The sequence below is a fragment of the Ischnura elegans genome, chromosome 1, assembly GCF_921293095.1.
Source record: "Ischnura elegans chromosome 1, ioIscEleg1.1, whole genome shotgun sequence".
NCBI classification, from domain to species: Eukaryota; Metazoa; Arthropoda; class Insecta; order Odonata; family Coenagrionidae; genus Ischnura; species Ischnura elegans.
Window position 1 is genome coordinate 113,969,684 of NC_060246.1, and position 18,312 is coordinate 113,987,995.

Consider the following 18,312-nt stretch of genomic DNA (forward strand, 5'->3'; position numbering starts at 1 on the left):
AAAAATGTTTTTTTTCCGGAATAAATCGCTATAAAATTCGAAAAGGTAAAAAATAAGCTTTTTATAATTTGTGGAATAACGTGTGGGCATTGATTACGTTTAGATATTAATGATTACACGTGGCTCAGATGAGAATTACAGAAGACACAGTTGAAGAAATTTTTGAACTAACTCATTCCTATCAACACCGCGTCTGAGTAATTAGCTGTCATATGACCAAGGCATAAACCACCAGAGTACACACAGTGATCTTTGAGGATATCATCGAAGTTAATTAACCCATTTTCTCACGCTACAAACTTAGAATGAATATCCGAATAAAATTTAGTGCCTGGTGTCATAACCATATTTTGAAGTGGATAAAAAAAATTTCAAAGCATAAAAATTGAAAGGCTTATACATGGCTCTATAAAATTGCATTGTGATGGAAGCATACCGTGACTACATGTATTATTACAAGGGTTGCCCAGAAAGTAATGCATCAGATTTTTTTTTCTTCGACACTTATTCTTAGCACATAATGAGAATTGCACACACAAAATAATGATGCTTCAACTACGCATCTATTATTCCACGTAATCTCTGTCCCGTTCTATGGCCTTCCTCCAGCGCGAAACAAGTGCGTGTATGCCCTGTCGGTACCAATCCTTGTTCTAGTCCCTAACCACTGTAAATCTTGGAGCATCGCCGAACCACCAACTGATATCCTCGTCCTCTTGAGACCAGCGACTTACCATACTCCTATTGACAAGAGATACACCATAGACTTTGCAAAAACGTATTTTAATGTTCCCTACAGTTTCTTTCTCTGCGGTGAGATTTTCAATGATGGCTCGCAGCTTGCAATGTACCTAATTCACTTGCAGAAGCCATTTTGAAACGGTCCTGCGGCTATGCTATCTGTCGTAGAAGATAGAAATTACCACGAGCACCCATGAAACTTCAGATAATGATACGCCATCAGCTCGATTCTGTAAATGTCATACCTGTGCTTCGCGTGGTTCGAACCACAGTGGAGTTCTCACGCCTCTCACCGTGAAAGACGTTCAAGCGATCCTGTAAGCCTGTGTCGTGAGATGTTTGACGGATTGCGAACGATCACTTCAGTTTCTTATGTTGGTAGCTGTGCGGACGCGAGGAACGAATCAGAATCTCCGATACAAACTTATTTCAGCGGCCAACTGCAACTTCAGTTACCATAGAGAAACATATACAACGCCGTGGAATATTCACTCCCAAAGTAAATAATACTTCTTTACTCAATTTTGAGTGAGGTCTTTTCTTTTAAAAGTACCTATTAATGATAAGTTACGGTTGCTTAATTAGTTTCTAGCTGTAGCTACTGTATATTACCTCTTTTATATGTTGCCAAGTGCTGCGTATCAAAGCCAGTTATCACGTAGCAGGCTCGTACTTGCACAATTAGCACTAATTTTCTCAGCAATAGCAATAATTAGCAATAATAATATGGAGCAAATGCTTACGCGGAATGAGAACAAGTGTTATTTTATTATTTGATAATGGTTCATTCTCGTATGCGTTTGAGCTGTTCTCATCATTTCAGTAGATAATTTTAAATGCGCCGTCATGCAAATTTATTTGTCTGATTGTGCAAGCACATGCCACTATTCACGATTTATACTGGTGAAAATGTTTCTGGCGCGAATACGAGTTGATTATTAAAAGTTTCTGCTAGAAGACGAGATGTTTACATGTCTAAGTATTTCTATTATGTCAACAGAAAAACGAATCATGTTGGTCGTGTTACTGAACGGCAGCAATAATGCATGGAAGAGATGGAATAGATGATCAATGTTTACCTTAACGTACTAAATCATGCCCCGGCAAGCCACCTAAACGTTTACGAATTAATAGTGGTTTGAGCTCAGTGACAATATCCATCGCCAATCCTCGAGATATGCGGGACAAACCTCTTAAATCCTCTTCCCGGCATCTCGAAGGGATTGTTGATATCGCGTATCTGCCGCTGAAGTATGTGCATCTATTGCCTCTGTCGACATTGATGCTCATGCAACAGTAACGGAGCTATGAAATGAGCCTCCATTCTCCTTAATAAAAACAAATCGAAGGCTTGAACTTACCAAACAAATATTAAATAAATCTGTTAACATTCAATACCGTAAAATACTTTTACCATTGGTTCTACTCCAAATTATTATGAACATTAAGTTTTCAGTATTTGACTTGTATATTCTAGCAGATGCAGAAATATTAGATAATTGTCAAACCCTCAGCGCAAAGTTTAACTTCTCACCAACTTCAATCGCAATAAAGGCAATATCGCAATATTAAATGGTACGCTGATGTAAATTTAACTTTACGCATTTCTTTTATTTGTTTTTAATACATATTACTTATGGGAAGTGACAATATGAAATAGCCACCATCGTAATTAATGAATAATGTGCTATTAATTAACAATCACAGCGTAAATTCATAATGAAAAATTAGAGCGCATTGCCGCGATGAAGCTACCACGGGCCCTCTTGGGCGTGAATACTTTCACGGACGCGGCTGTGAGACTGACGTCACTAAAAAGTTTCAGAATCGCTCCAGCATCAAAGCCGTGAATACATTGACGAAATCCGCTTGTGACGGCCATATCACATTTACAGAATCGAGCTGCATGTTTCGAATTCGCACCATTGTTGTCTGCTGGGAAAAATTGTGATACATCTCTTCTTGGGCAGTCCTAGTACATATTTATCTTTATCATTAGTCTCGGCTTTTTGGTAATTCATACCAAAGTATCATATGAATAGGTACCATAAATGTCATGCAAATAATAATAAGGATAAATGTGGTTTTCTCATTTTCCCATGCAGTGATCAGACATCGATATAGAAAGACTGCAAGTCGACCCAAATATAAACTAAGCACGTGAACAACAATCCTTGATCCAACATTAACAGTTCCGATGCCTTCTTATGAACTTCTAAAACTCGATGGTGAATTAATTTAAGCGATTGAACATTCAGAATCCAAACTTTGTATCCATCAATAAACAAGTAAAATTAAACCCCAAAATATTCAACCAATCCAAATAATTCACATGCTAGATAACCAAATAAGTAATTAAGAAAGAGTACTTACCGGAAATATATCACACCCCAAAAAACACACAGAGCTGCCGCAGCGCTTCACAAGGATCTCAGTGCTCCTATTGCAGCACTTACCAACTGAAGCGTGTCAAGGAGCCTAAGCCTGAGTCTTTCGGACAGCGTGCAGCCAATCATCGCCAACATTTCTGAATGAATCCTTTTTTTCTGAGAATACAACTATGTTGCAGATGTCGGTCTACGACCCTTCCTCCCCGCATGGTGCAAAGGACGCCGTGAAGCTATGGGAGGACTTGACCATACAACTCAATGCGTGCGGGGTAAACAAATCGTGGAAGGAATGGAGTAAGATGAGAGCATTGCGTTGCTATGCAGTGAGTTATTTTGAGACGATATTTCATAGGAATGGAGTAAGATGAGAGCATTGCGTTGCTATGCAGTGAGTTATTTTGAGACGATATTTCATAGGAATGGAATAAGATGAGAGCATTGCGTTGCTATGCAGTGAGTTATTTTGAGACGATATTTCATATAGTTCAGCTTGCAGGAAGCGATTATTGTTCCTTGTGCTTCATCAGAATATTGTATTGTATTCATGATGGCAATTTTAAAATCGCAAGTAATTATTTACATACGTAATGAATGACAGTATTAGGAATGCAAAAGAGAACTTGTAAATATTGTAGTTTAATCTTAGAAATACACTTGATTCAAGCAGTCTGTGAGAAATCGGAATGAACTTTTTGTTTCATGCCACAGGGTAATTTTTTTTTCAACATTTCGACATGTGTGTTTGAAACCGAGAACCTACTATCGGCGCAAAAAAACTTAGAACGCTGAACTTAAAGGAATTTGTATGAAGTTTTGCCTAAGCTCCATAGGGTCGTATCATGAATCGTTTTACGCATTGTATATTCGACGACAGTAATGAATCATTAAAGAGTATTTAAACGTAAACGTTTAGCTTCAACGGCCGTGTTAGTGAAGAATAAGACGCGAAAAACTTGAGATTTGTGAAACAGTACCATACTGCAGAAATGGCGATTTTCGTATTTGTGGTAAAATTTCCCAGATGAGAACTGTGAAAATTTAAAAGAAAATGGTGGAGTGCCGGAGCGGATCAAGGATTCCTTTCTGGGGGGTGGGAGCACAAGCAAGGCCGTATCCAAGATTTTGTTCTGGGGGGGGGGGGGGGGCGCAAGGATACCTCGTAATACAAAACAAACGCAATGATAATGGGATCGTATTCAAAATGTTGCATATTTTTTAAGGGTCTGGGGGGGGGGGCACGAGCCCCCCCACCCCCCCAGATCCGCCTATGGTGGAGTGGTTTAGGCAGACTGGAACAAGGATGGAGAGGGTCCACTTAATGGCTGCTACTGAACTTATACTTCAAAGACCATAATGATGAATAAAGTCATTTATTGCAACCCTGAGTTTTCAATTCATTATTATTGCCCCTGACATACTTTTTAGTGCTTTTGACGATTACTAGTGGTATCAGGAATTCATTTTCAGCGATTCTCACATGCGTTTGAAGCAATCATGGCACACTCGTGCAGCGCTCCTTGACATGCTTGTGCAGCGCTCCTGACACCCCGTTTGCAGCACATCTGACATGCAAAAAAGGGAAGTTTAGGAGAGCTAGACGCGCTGCAGCAGTGCCTTTGCCACAGCAGCAGCAGCGCTGCCGCGTGGTGCATCTGATGCGCATCTGCAGCATTTCGTGTTTACTGGGATATGAGGGCAGTGGGGCAGCGAAGGGGGGTTTTGGGGGATAAAACTCCCCCAGAGCTCATAGAAATTTTTAAGTTAAATCTATTTTACTTAATTGGATTGATATTTCTTATAGAATAGTGTGAGAATTAATAAAATATCCCCCAGAAGGCCGTAAAATATCACCATTTTGAACCATTTATCTTTTTTTTTTCCGGCGGAAGGACTCCGCACCTCCCGCTTACCCTGGAGGATATGCAATACCCCAAGCCCCCCAGTATTAGTTGCGCCTGAAACCCCCCCTAGCCTTAATTCCTAGCTACGCCCCTGTATGAGGGATCACCTGGAGGCTGGGTGAATTCAATGTTGTTCTGATAACGAAATCTGTAGGCATTAAAACAATACAGAATGAAGGGACAAGTGTATCAGAGAAAAGGTCATTTATTTTACGGATGATTCCCACAGCCTGCGAAGAAAGTCCTCTTTTATCTATCAGCGAGCTTTTATAATTAAATGATACTTCACAGTTCCACACAAGGTCAAAGAGAGTCCTAAGTTAGTTGAATGAATAACTTTCAAATGAAAAATTCCAACGATACACACAAAACGCTAGGTATTTCACGAAATACCCCACGTCAGTATCATGGCACGCGCATCACAGTCCTTCCATTGAGTGATTGAACAGGACGAAAATTGAACAGCATCCTTGTACCAGCGCTCCTCATCAATCCTCGAAGATTTTGAAGCTGTAAAATAAAGTAAAGAGTAAATTCGTTGGGTACTCATTACAATTAAATTTAAAGAAGCACAATATTATCTCTGAAGAAAATTTTGATTCAATATTGCTCATGAATATTATTAGGACATGCAATCTATGATTCACCGAGCATTTTATTTTTCCGTCGTCATGTGGTAGACTGGAGAAAAAATCTGAATTTAATTCTATTTACTTAATTAATTGATTAATATCCATTTTTAACATGACTAAAACTGCATAGTGATCAGAGAGCTTCATTCGCGCTCCTATTTTGCCCGTTAAATATCGAAAACAGCAATTAAAAGGTGACGTTATCCCACACCGTAATCCCCTCACCAAAGAAGGGAGGTAGAAACTTAAGAAAATAAATCAACACACAGACCGCGTCCAACATAACTCTAGTCATCTGCGAGGCTGCATTTAACACTCAATAGCATAGCAATATCTATGCTGCAGTGATTAATGAAAGATATCATTGCAAGCCACTTCTATGAAGTGTCAGGGTGTCCCTCTAAATCATTGAACATTTTAATATTCATTTGACGGATGGACGCAGTTACGATTTGTTAAGCTTTCTCAGGCAAACAATAAGAATGATCAAGAAAGTTAATTTCCTTAAAGCAGTACGAGGAAGTAAAGATTAGAATTTGAGAGCGTAGGTTCAAAATTTCATCGCACCTAATGATCCCATATTTGTGCATGAAAGAGCATACACACATACGCCCAATGAATATAAAGCCACAGAACCATTTATAAGAATGCAGAGTCGAGTTTTTTGTCCACATCCGCGATAATATCAGTACATGCGCGATACTGTAGCATTATACCCGTAAATTCAGAACAGAATCTTTTTCTCCAGGTACCAAAATTTGCTGCTACATATTGAGACATTATTTTTGCCAAAAAGTAGGTGGGCAAATATTGGCCGAGGAGTCAGGTATGGCTGTCCGCTATCGCCGCTACTTTTTGACGTGTACGCTGAGGAGATGGTAAGAGAAGCGTAGGATGAGTTGGAAGCTGGAGTAAAAATGGGAGGAATGATGTTTAAATCAGTAAGGTTCGCAAATGACCAGGCGTGGATAAGGCAGTGAGCGAGGGGACTGCAGGCTGTAGTGGATGCGATGGAGGTTTGTTGCGAGGAGTATGGGATGAGGATTAATCATAAAAAGACCAAGGTCATGCGGTTTTGTGATGCATCGCGAGCGAGGAATGTTAGACTCAAAATAAAAGTAGATGGGGAAAAACTTGAGCAGGTAGAGAAATTCAACTATCTAAGCAGCACATTAAAGGAAAACGGATACAGTAGTAAGAACATAAGGAGGGAATCGTTCTAGCTAAGGAGGCGTACATGAACAGGAAGGAGCTTCTGAGAGGATCGTTATGTAAGAGTTTAAGGAAAAGGTTAGCGGAGATTCTGATCTGGAGAGTAACTCCTTATCGTGCGGAAACGTGAAGGAGAAGAAGGAGGATAAGAGAAGATGGAGGCATTCGAGATGTGAAGAATGGAGAAGGTAAAGTGGAGGGAGAGGAAGAGAAACGTCGAAGTACTGGATAAGGTGGGTGAGGAGACACAGCTTTTAGATAAGATAAGGAGACAGAAGGTATGGATGGAGGAGGTACCTACTTAGCGGGGAGGGGATGTTGAAGGCAGTGTTAAAGGGTAGAACGTTAGGTAAACAAGGGAGAAGAAGGAATAGAAAAGGATTTTAGATAGAATGAAAGGGAGTACTCCTTACAGCGCATTGAAGTGGGCAGTGCTTGAATGGAAGGGAGACTCCCAGAATACTTCCTTAGTACTACATGGAAACCTCCCTTAACCGGTAGAATACTATAATGATAATAATAATCGTAGAATATTTTTCATGCGAGCATTCCGCTCGTGAAACTTAATTACAATGATTACATGCACAATCATTACCTGTTCTGAGGAAACATGCTGAGGTTCCAAGTTAACAATCCAAGTAACAATTTCGGTGCATGGAGGTGTTGTTAAGGATCCAACATACACCGCATAATTCCTTCCGAAGGGCGGAGCAAGTTCATCCAATCTAAATGGGTCAATATCCACCGCTGGAGACTCGGGGCGGACGACATCACCAGAAACTTTCAAAATCCTCGATAGTGGATGATTATGTTTTCCGATCTGGGAATAAATAAGAAATCGGTAACACACTAGAACTTATACTCTTACCTCATTGCACACATCCACGCCAGACACTTGAACACCCGCTCATTTTATACAGTCAAACATTTCCTTCCGCAGAACACAACATACTATCACCCCCTACGGACATTTCGGAGCTCTGGCAAGGTTCAATTTATTACTACTTAGAATCTCGGTGTTAACATTTTTCATTATAAGCTCACATAGCAGGAAAACGAGTCTATTAAAATATTGACTAATGTATAGACTCAGGAAGAAAACAAGAAATACAAAATTGTACAAGAAATTGAAAAATAAGAATTTAAAATGTTGGTGGTTGTTTTCGGGAATTGCTGCGTAGGTAACATTTTCACACTCAACGTTTCACTCCTCCTACTGGGAGCGTTTTCAAGAGAATGGGAGGGAAACCGTTCTCGTCCCGAGCTTATATAGGTTTCGTTAACCCATTGTTGACCCGATTTGAATTTTCACGGAAGGCGATAGCCGTTGGTCATTAGATTGGGCCAGAAACCCTCTCCAAATGCGGCTGAGGTTATATCCATCCTCCCTATTGAAGTTGTTCGGTCTTTTTCGCTATCTCGACGGATTCACGTATAAGACGCGAATGATATTCTTCTGTCTTCGCCAATACCAATACCCGTGTAGCGTTAAACATTATTTTATGCCCAGAACTGGAGGCGTAATGTTCAGCGACCGCTGATGCGTCCCACTGATGTAGTTTTAACGCTCTTTCATGCTCTTTAAGCCTTTGGGAGATAGAACGCTTGCCCTGTCCCACGTAGCTTCTGCCGCAGCAGCAGGGAACCTCATACACTCCCATGGATTTAAGGGGACGATGGCTATCCTTCGGTGAAGATAGGATATTTTGAATCTTCTTCACGGTGCAGAAGCGAGTCTTAATGTTGCCTTTTTGAAGGATTCTAGCGATTCTATCGCTGACCCCGGAGATGTATGGAAGTTTAGCGTATGCTAATGGCTTCTTCCACTTGTGGTCGTCATCTTGAGGCGGGTGTCTTTATTTCATCGCTCATTTTATGAAAGAGACACTGTATCCATTACCTTTCAGTGCCCATATAAGGTGTTACATTTCACCACTGATATGCTCTGCATCACACACGATTTTGGCTGGGTGGGTTAGCGATTTTATGACGCAGGCCTTTTGTTGTGGGTGGTGATGCGATGTTGAATTCAAATACCTGTCGGTGTGAGTCTTCTTTCTATACACTGAATGGCCTAGGCTTCCATCCATTTTTCTTTTAACCAGGACATCTAGGAAAGGGAGACAACCTCCTTTTTCAAGTTTTTTTGTGAATTTGAAGTCTGGATGTACTGTAATTAGATGTTCGTTGAATGCCTCAAGTTTTTCTTTCCCATGTAGCCAGATCGCAAAAGTGTCATCTACATATCTCAACCAGCATGATGAAAAACTCCATATATAAATTGGCTATTACGGGAGAAAGCGGGGAACCCATTGCCACGCCACTTTTTATAGCTGTACCACGTAGCCAAACTAAAAAGGAATCGTCCACATATTTGAAAAAACATTTTGGACGGCAGGGAGCGGTATTGAGGGCTTTTCTCTCAAAATCTTCCATGAAGAAATTAGCTATCGCCGGTGATAATGGCGAACCCATTGCGACACCATCCATTTGCTCATAAAAAATCTACTCAAAAGAAAAATAGGAAGAAGTGAGCACATGATGAAAAAGTTTCACCGTCTTCGTATCGAATTTACTCTCTGGCAGACTCAAGGTGTCAAAAAGAGGGACCCGCGTGAAGAGAGACACCACATCCAAACTAACCATCAAATCGGTAGGATCTAAACGAAACAACCACCAACATTGATAAAAGAAGCTGTGGAAATCTTCATACGAAAAAGAATTTTAAATCTTTAATGGCCTCAGAAACACTTGGAATTTGTAATTTTCCCCCAGCTGGAGAGCATGCCACCTTACGTTCTCGAGTCAATCGCACAAAACGTACGTTGTTTAGATATTTTTCGTAGATTTCATTTCTTAAAATATCCTTCTTAATCATTAATTGCTTTGGAAGTAAATTAGGCCCATGCATTATTACGGCCTTCAAGTTTTATTTTCTCTCTTGGAGTATACGAAAAATAATATATTAGACTCATTCAGTGAACATGAGGAATGTGAAAAGTTATCAGAAATATTTATTTATGATAACCGTTCGGTAAACAGCTTGGCTCAGACATGTTATCTAAATAGCTTCAACTGCGCTGATCATGAGGGCACAATTATATAATATAAATTGGTACATATTTTAAACGATAGACGTCACCGGCAAGGCGCTCTCACGCTCTATTTAGACTGTAAAACTGATGACGGGTAGGTATCTATCAAGCTAATCTAAGCTCCTTCATGACTGTAATATACTCTATGCATATTATTTCTCTTATTTTTGGGAAAAAGTCGAAATATGAATGCCTAAAACTTCAGAAAAATAGTAAATTATGAAATCCTTACCATTCTTTACTCCTTTTGAGCCACTCCTGCTTATTTGCATACCTAAGCTAAGCAATTCGAAATCTTCAGCGTATCGAAGCCGTCACGCTGAGAAAATCCAACACTAACAGATTTTTCTGCGACGACACAGCGAGCTGGCGACTTGACTTCATCAATTCTGGAATACGGGATGAGATTAGCTCGCGAGGCCCTCTAGGGTGCCTTCACAGTTCGGCATTGCATTGAAAATTGATGACGTCATGTCGCCAGCTCGCTGTGTCGTCCCAGAAAAATCTGATCGTACTGGATTTCCTCTTCGTGGAGACGGCAGTACGCCGACGATTTCGAATTGGTGTTAGATAACAGTAAGCATAGGTATGCAAATATGCAGGAGTAGCTCAAATGGGAGCGACGAATGCTATTACTTTCATTGTTCAATATTGTTTTGAATTTTCAGCATAGACATTACAAATAGGTCCTAAACATAAGACAAATGTAAACCCTAGATTAGATTACAATCACCGAGAAGCGTAGATTAGCATTAAACATACCCGTCATCGGTATCATCAGATAAATAGTGTGGACACTCCTTGCTGGTTACTACGGTCGCTTAAGAAACAATTTACCCTATATTATTGTTCCCTAGTGATTTGCTCATTTGAAGCTATTTAAAGAACATGGTTGGGCAAATCTGTATGAACAACAGTTATCATAAATAAATGTTCCTGATAAGTTTTCACGTTACTCATGTTAACAATGAAATTCCATATTTATTTCCAATGCAATTAATAGTTAAGAAGATTATCTTAAGTAATGAAACTGCGCAAAACTGCACAACATACGTATTGCGGTTTGGCTCGAAATCATAAGATGACATGTTCCCGGGCCGATTTTTAGGAGCCGACGTTTCCCACATTTCATTTGTTTTCATACTCCGTGAAGGCCACAATTTGGCGTTGGGGCGGGAGCTCTCGTCACGTCGCGTCGACGCAACGCCGACCGGTAAAGGCTGACCTTAATGAGCCCAAAAAATTATGATGGCACCCAAGGTTCTAAGAACCTTGGATGTCACCAAGCCATTAAAAGTGGGCGGAAACTTGAGCGTTTTTTCTTATAATTCTGACAGGATGAATGAGGAAGAGGTTTTTGTCGCCGTGATTTATCTTTCTCTTCAATTATCCGAATTGTAGTAATGAATTACGATCTCGGGTCTAATTAAAAGACTCCAACAAGACTAATAAGATTACATGGCGTAACTATTATGCATGGTTATTACTATTACGAGGATTAATAATTTAAATACTTTAAAATAGACATTAAATACGTAAATCCTGACTTGAATCCTGACTGAAATACGGCGATAACATGACAAGCGAATGTGGAAGCCTAATATCTATTATGCATTCGTAAACACTTTAAAACTGATCACTAATTGTTCTGCCAGTACATTGAACATAAAAGTTGTTAGAGTTGTATCAAACTATTGGGTTAAACTTAATTGAGAATATATTTAAATTTAAAATGTGAAAGCTCGCATGCAAAATATAAGTTCATTGGAGATAACCAAAGCTTAAAATACCATTTTCCGTCTTTACACAATTAATTATGAAAGCATTATCTATCTCGTTATTGCCGCAGAATAACGAGAAAAAATATTATCAATTTACAATACTTAAAAGTGACTCGCTTTCTCATATTCACCGTAAAAAGTTACCTTCAATTAATACTTACATTGAAAAGGTAACTGATAACGACCAGTCCATCTCTCTTCTTCAGGGACTCATTGAAAGAGCCATACTCCGTTTTGTAATGGACCTCATGCATTTCCAGAGGAAAGCTACGTAAAAAGACAGAGGCAAAAACAATGAGTGACAACAAACATTTAAAGCCAGGATTGCTGACATCAAAAAGTACTTAGACTGAAGGCAGCGATATTAGTCGTCACCCACCGTCGTCCTTGGACCATGTGCTCGCTTCCCTCGCCGTCGTCCTCTCCCCAGTGGAAATGTATCTCCGAGAACGAATAATCTCCGTGCAAGGCCAATCCTGAAATCGTGGGTCTCTTCCCTGCAGCCCACTCTCCCGTCAATCTAACTGAAATAATTTCAACTCAATTAAATGCACGAAGGCTTCTCCTTCGGCAAGCCAATCACTTTTTTTAACGTGAAAACCTTGATACCCTTGCCAATTTAATGTAGACATATTACTTATGGATGAAAAAAGTAACGAAACAGCAACGCATAGTGCTATGCATGAATTGAAAAAAAATATTTAAAAACTATAAGAAAATTATACACGCACACACTTGTAGAAACGGGTTAAACCATGGGAGTAATATTTTTAGAAGGAGGAACACAAGAGATATTTCGTGTACCACGAAATCAGGGCAGAGACAGTGGCGCCGACTCCATGGGGCTTGAGGGCGCCCGAGCCCCCTCAAAATTCGTTATGGATGCGAAGAAAAAATGTGTCAAGCTTGTCGATTTTCCCCGGACTGTCCAGATATCGAGATTCGCGTTATCAGGGTTCTAATGTTGATCATATGAATCTTCAAAAATGCTTAAAAAACTTAAAAAAAAAAAAAAACTCACTACTTATAAAATTTACCGGGCCAAGATCCCCGGTTTGCGCCCCCCCAATATTTTTCGTAAGTCGGCGTCCCTGGGCAGAGAATAATGGACAGAGAGAAGCGGAGATGAGGAAATTCTGAATGTAACGAAACAGTACTGCGGCTCAGTCATTATGTGGCGCGCCGCAGTCGCGTTAATGCTGCTCTGGTAAAACCAAATTCACCCCAACCAACCAGTTAACATTACGTTTCTCACTATGCGAAGGGGGGACCCGAAGACGGGAGCTGGAACGCGTCCGAAACTGTCGTCCGCAAAAACATGAATCAACGCGGTGTAAATCCGGAAAGCCATCACCATTTGATACTATATTACGGAAGATGCACAACGATAAAAATTAACGTAAATATTTCGTTGAATTTTTAGTCGATTCATAACATAATTTACCACGAACATAAGATATTATAAATTGTCTCATTTCTGAAAAATGTCTAGGAAACATATCTTGTTGATGTCCCGGAAACAGTGAAATTATACTTGAATTCCTTAATTTATGTGGTATTGTAAAGTTGTTTACACTTCATAATGCTAAGGGGACTTACTCCCCACTAATCTGCTCCCGGAATACCGAATAATTTTGCTTCTTAGAGTTTAAGGTAAGATGGAAGTTTTTACTGTATTTTTTACCACATTCTTGACACTACAGAACGAAAATCACTACATCGATTACCATATTTTGCAATTCCAATATTTTACCATAGTCCTTTCATTAGGACCAGAGTTTACCCAAAATTTGTGCTTCATTAACCTTTTGCCCAATCAATGTCTGTTACTGCCTAAAGGTAGCACTAGTGAGCATCGCTAACAATCCGTTGGCGAAGTACAAGAAAGTAGGATAAGTATTCGAAAAATCCCATGACCATTTCATCAAAGAATAATGTTTTTTCTCTATCCGTGTTCACCGATTTGATGGCGCGTAAAATAACTAGCATGATTTACATACAAATATAATGGAGCGAACATACAATCTCTACGAGTCGATGATCACTATATGAAGTGAACTCGGCCATTTCGCATCACTTTCGCCGCGTCACCAGCGAGCGCAAAGGGACTCGACTGAGCGCTAAAAAAGACTAAATATTCGGGATAGCATATACGTTACATTTAGATTTAGTTTCACAATCGACAAGCTTTGTAAAATGGAGTGCTGCGTAATAACTTATCGTATCCAGATAAAATCAACTGCTTTACCTCTACGGATTTGCAACAAAATTGGTCTAAAACAGGCCTCGCCATTTAGCTGTGAATGCAGATTTTAGAAAAAATAGATATCTTTGTAAAATATCACAGGTTGACAAAGATATGACTGCTTCATAAAATCGAATGAAAAGTGTTAACAAAAGTTTATAGATTCAATTACAGTTAGTTACCGATTTCAGAAATGTTGAAGAAAGCGTATTTTTACAAACTTTTTCGAAAGATAATCATGAAATCATGCTAAAATAGTCCAGAAATACCTACTGATAAATAAGCTTAAGGTTTCAATTCAATCTACATGAAGATATAAACTAAGATTAGAAACATAAGTTAAAATTTCCTTAAAAAATATTACGTGAGTGCCCTGAGTTCATCACAGTCAGCCGTGACGGTAGAGCGTCGTAATTGTTGAAGAAAAGTGCAGAGTCTTCATGAGATGGAGGGCGCCTCGCTCGACTTAAGTCAATGTCAATTGGTGACTGGCGTTTCAAACCACAAAACGGAAATTCTCTGAACCAGGTACTAGGGCCTGAAAGAAATGAACAAAGTTAATTATAATTTCAACAAAGAGACCATTTATGCACATGACACCTGGAAACCCGGTTCCATAATTTTCGAAAAACATTCATGAATTTAATTGAGACTCCATCCATAAGTAGGTAATTTCTCTCATTGTAAGTCTACTTCCTCAATGATACCTCCGACCTTCAAAGGGGAAACCGGAAGGAATGTAAGACGGATATTAAAAATGCAGGCGAACGAGGCCGACAAAAGGATTACTCAGCCTTCCACGTTATCTTCTTCTCGGGTGATAGACAGGTTAAGGTTGACGCTGTATTCCTGGACTTCCGCAAGGTATTTGATACCGTCCCCATTGCGAACAACTAGTAAAATTGGAAACCTATGGCATAGATACACGCATATTAGGATGAATTAGAGATTTCTTGAACGATCGTGAGCAGAAAGTTGTTTTGGACGGAGATAGCTCGGACATAGTGAAAGTGCATTCAGCTGTACCTACCTCAGGGAAGGACCCTTTTGTTTCTTTTATATGCAAACGATATTATTACTGTTTTCACGAGCAGGGTCGACTTTTTGCATATGATGCAGTTTTATACAGAGAAATTGTAGATAAATTCCGACATTGGTGAATTAGAAAAAGACCTCTCTCCCATTAGCGAATGGTGTTGTAAATTAAAATTATATAATGACCAGAGTGTAATCATGAATTTCTGGTAAGAGCCCACCTCTTCCAAAACAAGCAGCACTATAAACGGGGCTCAATTATTAATTGCATAATATTTCAAATGACTAGGAGTTACTCTAACTCCGGACCTCTCTTATGGAAAGCACATACGCAAAATCAGTGGAAAGGCTAATCACAAATTGAGATTTGCAAAGACAGAAGCTAAGAAGATCAAAGAAAGAAGCTAGATGTCTTCAGTTAGGCCTCATCTGTAATAAGCAGCTAGCGTGTGGGATCCATACAAGACTGGACTGATTGCGGAAATCTAAAGGGTACAGCGCAGGGTATAGATATATTTGCTAGGGGTTGCTCAGATAAAAAGAGCAGCGTGAGCGCATTGCTAGATGAGTAAGGCGGGAAGTCGTTACTTGAGCGAAGAACGAAATAGGGGCTGAATCTACTACACAGATTCGCAGATGTTATGGAAAGTATACTTCATTCACTGTCTATTGTGGTAGAAGAGATAACGAGAGGAAGATGAAATAAATAGACCGCAAAACAGAGAGATTAAAGATGTCGTTCTTCCCTAGGACTATCACGGATAGTGCCATATGTGCCATCAATGTAATTTATCCATGCACTCGTTAGGTCAACCAAATGCATGAATTTTTCTTCTTCCTTTTTCCATTTTCTGGTTTTGGTTTGCTGGTCCTTGTTTTTATTTTCGCCGTTTAGCTAATTTTACGTAGCTGCAGGGATATTAGTCTTCTCAATATTTTGTATGGTTCTAATGAACTTGCATGGAACAATACGTGATCGGTGAGAACTCTAACCGCCTGCTGGAATGCCTTAGGGCCTATTATTTAAGACGAGTACGAAGATGTTGCTTGCTGCATGTTGGTGCATAGTAGGCTGCCTTATACATGCCAGCAAGTGGTGCGAGCTCTCACCGAAAATGCATTGTTCTATGGAATTCCACTGCAACCATGCAAAAAATACAAATAATTTAGTGGATATAATATAATTTAGTAGTAGTATATAATCGCTTCAGGCTTGACTTGGTGAAAGTGCAACATATCCACGATAAAAACTACAAATGGTAATCTCCACTCTTTAATACGAAACTCAACTACCGACCATGGTTCCGACATTAAATGTCATTTTTGATCCTTGAAAATGACATCGAATGTCGAAATCATGGTCGGTAGTTGAGTTTTGTATTAAAATGATGTTTGAATTACCATTTGTATTTTTTATCATACCAATACAGTTGCATAAAACCAGCTTGCTGCCAAAAAGGAAAACAAGAACCAACAAAACTAAACCAGCAAGGGAAAAACGAGAGAGAATAATAAATGCATAAAAGAAAAAAAGGAAAAATCGCGCTTTTACCAAAAACAGACAACATAAAACTACACTCAGCAAACATACACTGTATACTCACCCCCTACCAAACACCATTGAGATGGCTCGCAGGGAATTATGTGGGTACTCTGCCCAGATCGCACCGAAGGGAAGGGGTCCAGAACATGGTGAACCCATCAGAAGCGCATCTAATAACATGGTGTTGATCCGTAAGTACAGTCACTTGGCAGAAATCCCGCTGAGACTTAACAACTCACTGTGCGAACCAATTATGCATTTACCCACCACAAATAAACATATCCTCCTCCAGCAGACGTCCGTCTAAGGTAGTTCGAAAAATGGGAAAAGATTTTAATATTTACTATTACACCACTTACCATCTTCTGACCCGTACCCGAACTCTCCACTAGGAACAAACGGCTTTCCTGTGGATAAAAGAGTTAAGAAAATTGATTAAAATTTTTCAAACGATTGCATATGTTTGACGCGAGAAATCCGTCACCAAAAAAGACCACTTGAGAGGGAAGTAGGCGTGTCGGTAATGAATAGCAAAACGGACACAAAATCGAGCGAAATCTTTTAACACCTGGATTCTTAGCATTCAACAGTAATTAAACTTGACAAAATTATGCACTCTCATTTCCATCGGACAAGATTTGAAATGAAACAATAATTCTCTACTTAGGGTATACTGGATTTTGAATATATATGCCCTCTCTTCCCTAGAATCTGCTCAGGAATTAATAAAGTGTTTCAGTACAGGGGGAGCAAAATTACTTTTCATAGGAAAACTCCATGTAAAAATTTTTTACAAACTCCTGGCTAATACGCGGTACGTTTCAAGTTTAATACCTAGACGTCATTCCACAAAGATTAAAATTGGTTCTCAAAAAAGAGACAAAAGGAAGGGAGTTCACAGTCATTGAAAGAAGGAGAAATTGAAATGCATCCCGAGAAATGAGACAGTACTTCCAATGAACTTAAATATCACAAATTCAGTGACGCGGTAGTAGGTTACACGGCTAGGAATATGGGAGTTATAACCCAAAGAGTGCCGAATGGTATCCAATCATTACATCAGACTGTATCGCCAGTTTAATTTCCAAATTACTTGGCAGTCAAATAAGTTAATTATTTCATAAAAATAGACTTAATATGTGTTTGACATTTTCAATATGTTAGCACTCTGTTTTCTTTTATCAGACAATCTTAAATTTGCTATTTGAGTTGGCCCCTGCATTCTATGAATGGGAATGACCCCAAATTGTAGTATTTAATATCCGGTAGATGTATTGATATCGAACCCATTCTCACCTCTATTCTATCTTTTCTTCCCTCATTAGTCATAACCACTTCTCCTTCACCCTCGAGTCGCATCTGAGGTAAGCGACGCGACGTGATGACCTACCGCGCACCTCGACTTTGCCCCACAACCGGTTCGGTGGCCGCGGGCCACACGATTCCACCATTGCTTCGTGTAAATTGACGCACAACGGGCGAAGACGCCAGCTAATCGTGCGGTCGAGGCACAGCAAACATTAATCCTTATTTAATGAGCGATACCGGATCTCACGAACATACAGCGTCATTGTTTGAATCAAACTGAGGACGTCTTCCCGGCTCGGGAGGCTTACGTTCAATCAAGGCTAAAAAGTAAACGCTGGATGCGATGAAAGAAATCACAATGAAAACGAAGTACGGGATTAGTACTAAGGATTCTAAGCCTTGAACCATAAACGATTACAGCGGCGAGAG

The 18,312-nt window shown here is 39.7% G+C and overlaps 1 protein-coding gene across 1 annotated transcript in view; it reads right to left on the reverse strand.

The window, feature by feature from the left end:
• Positions 1–5,221: 5,221 nt before the first annotated feature.
• LOC124168341 (carbonic anhydrase 2-like) overlaps positions 5,222–18,312 on the reverse strand; it is a 35,369-nt gene continuing 22,278 nt past the window's right edge. Inside the window, exons 4-9 of the mRNA XM_046546524.1 lie at positions 16,935–16,982; positions 14,362–14,535; positions 12,132–12,276; positions 11,914–12,019; positions 7,472–7,696; positions 5,222–5,542 (exon numbers count right to left, since the gene is read on the reverse strand). Coding sequence (XP_046402480.1) covers positions 5,438–5,542; positions 7,472–7,696; positions 11,914–12,019; positions 12,132–12,276; positions 14,362–14,535; positions 16,935–16,982 — 803 coding nt within the window. The 3' untranslated portion in view covers positions 5,222–5,437. The remainder of the gene's footprint in view (positions 5,543–7,471; positions 7,697–11,913; positions 12,020–12,131; positions 12,277–14,361; positions 14,536–16,934; positions 16,983–18,312) is intronic.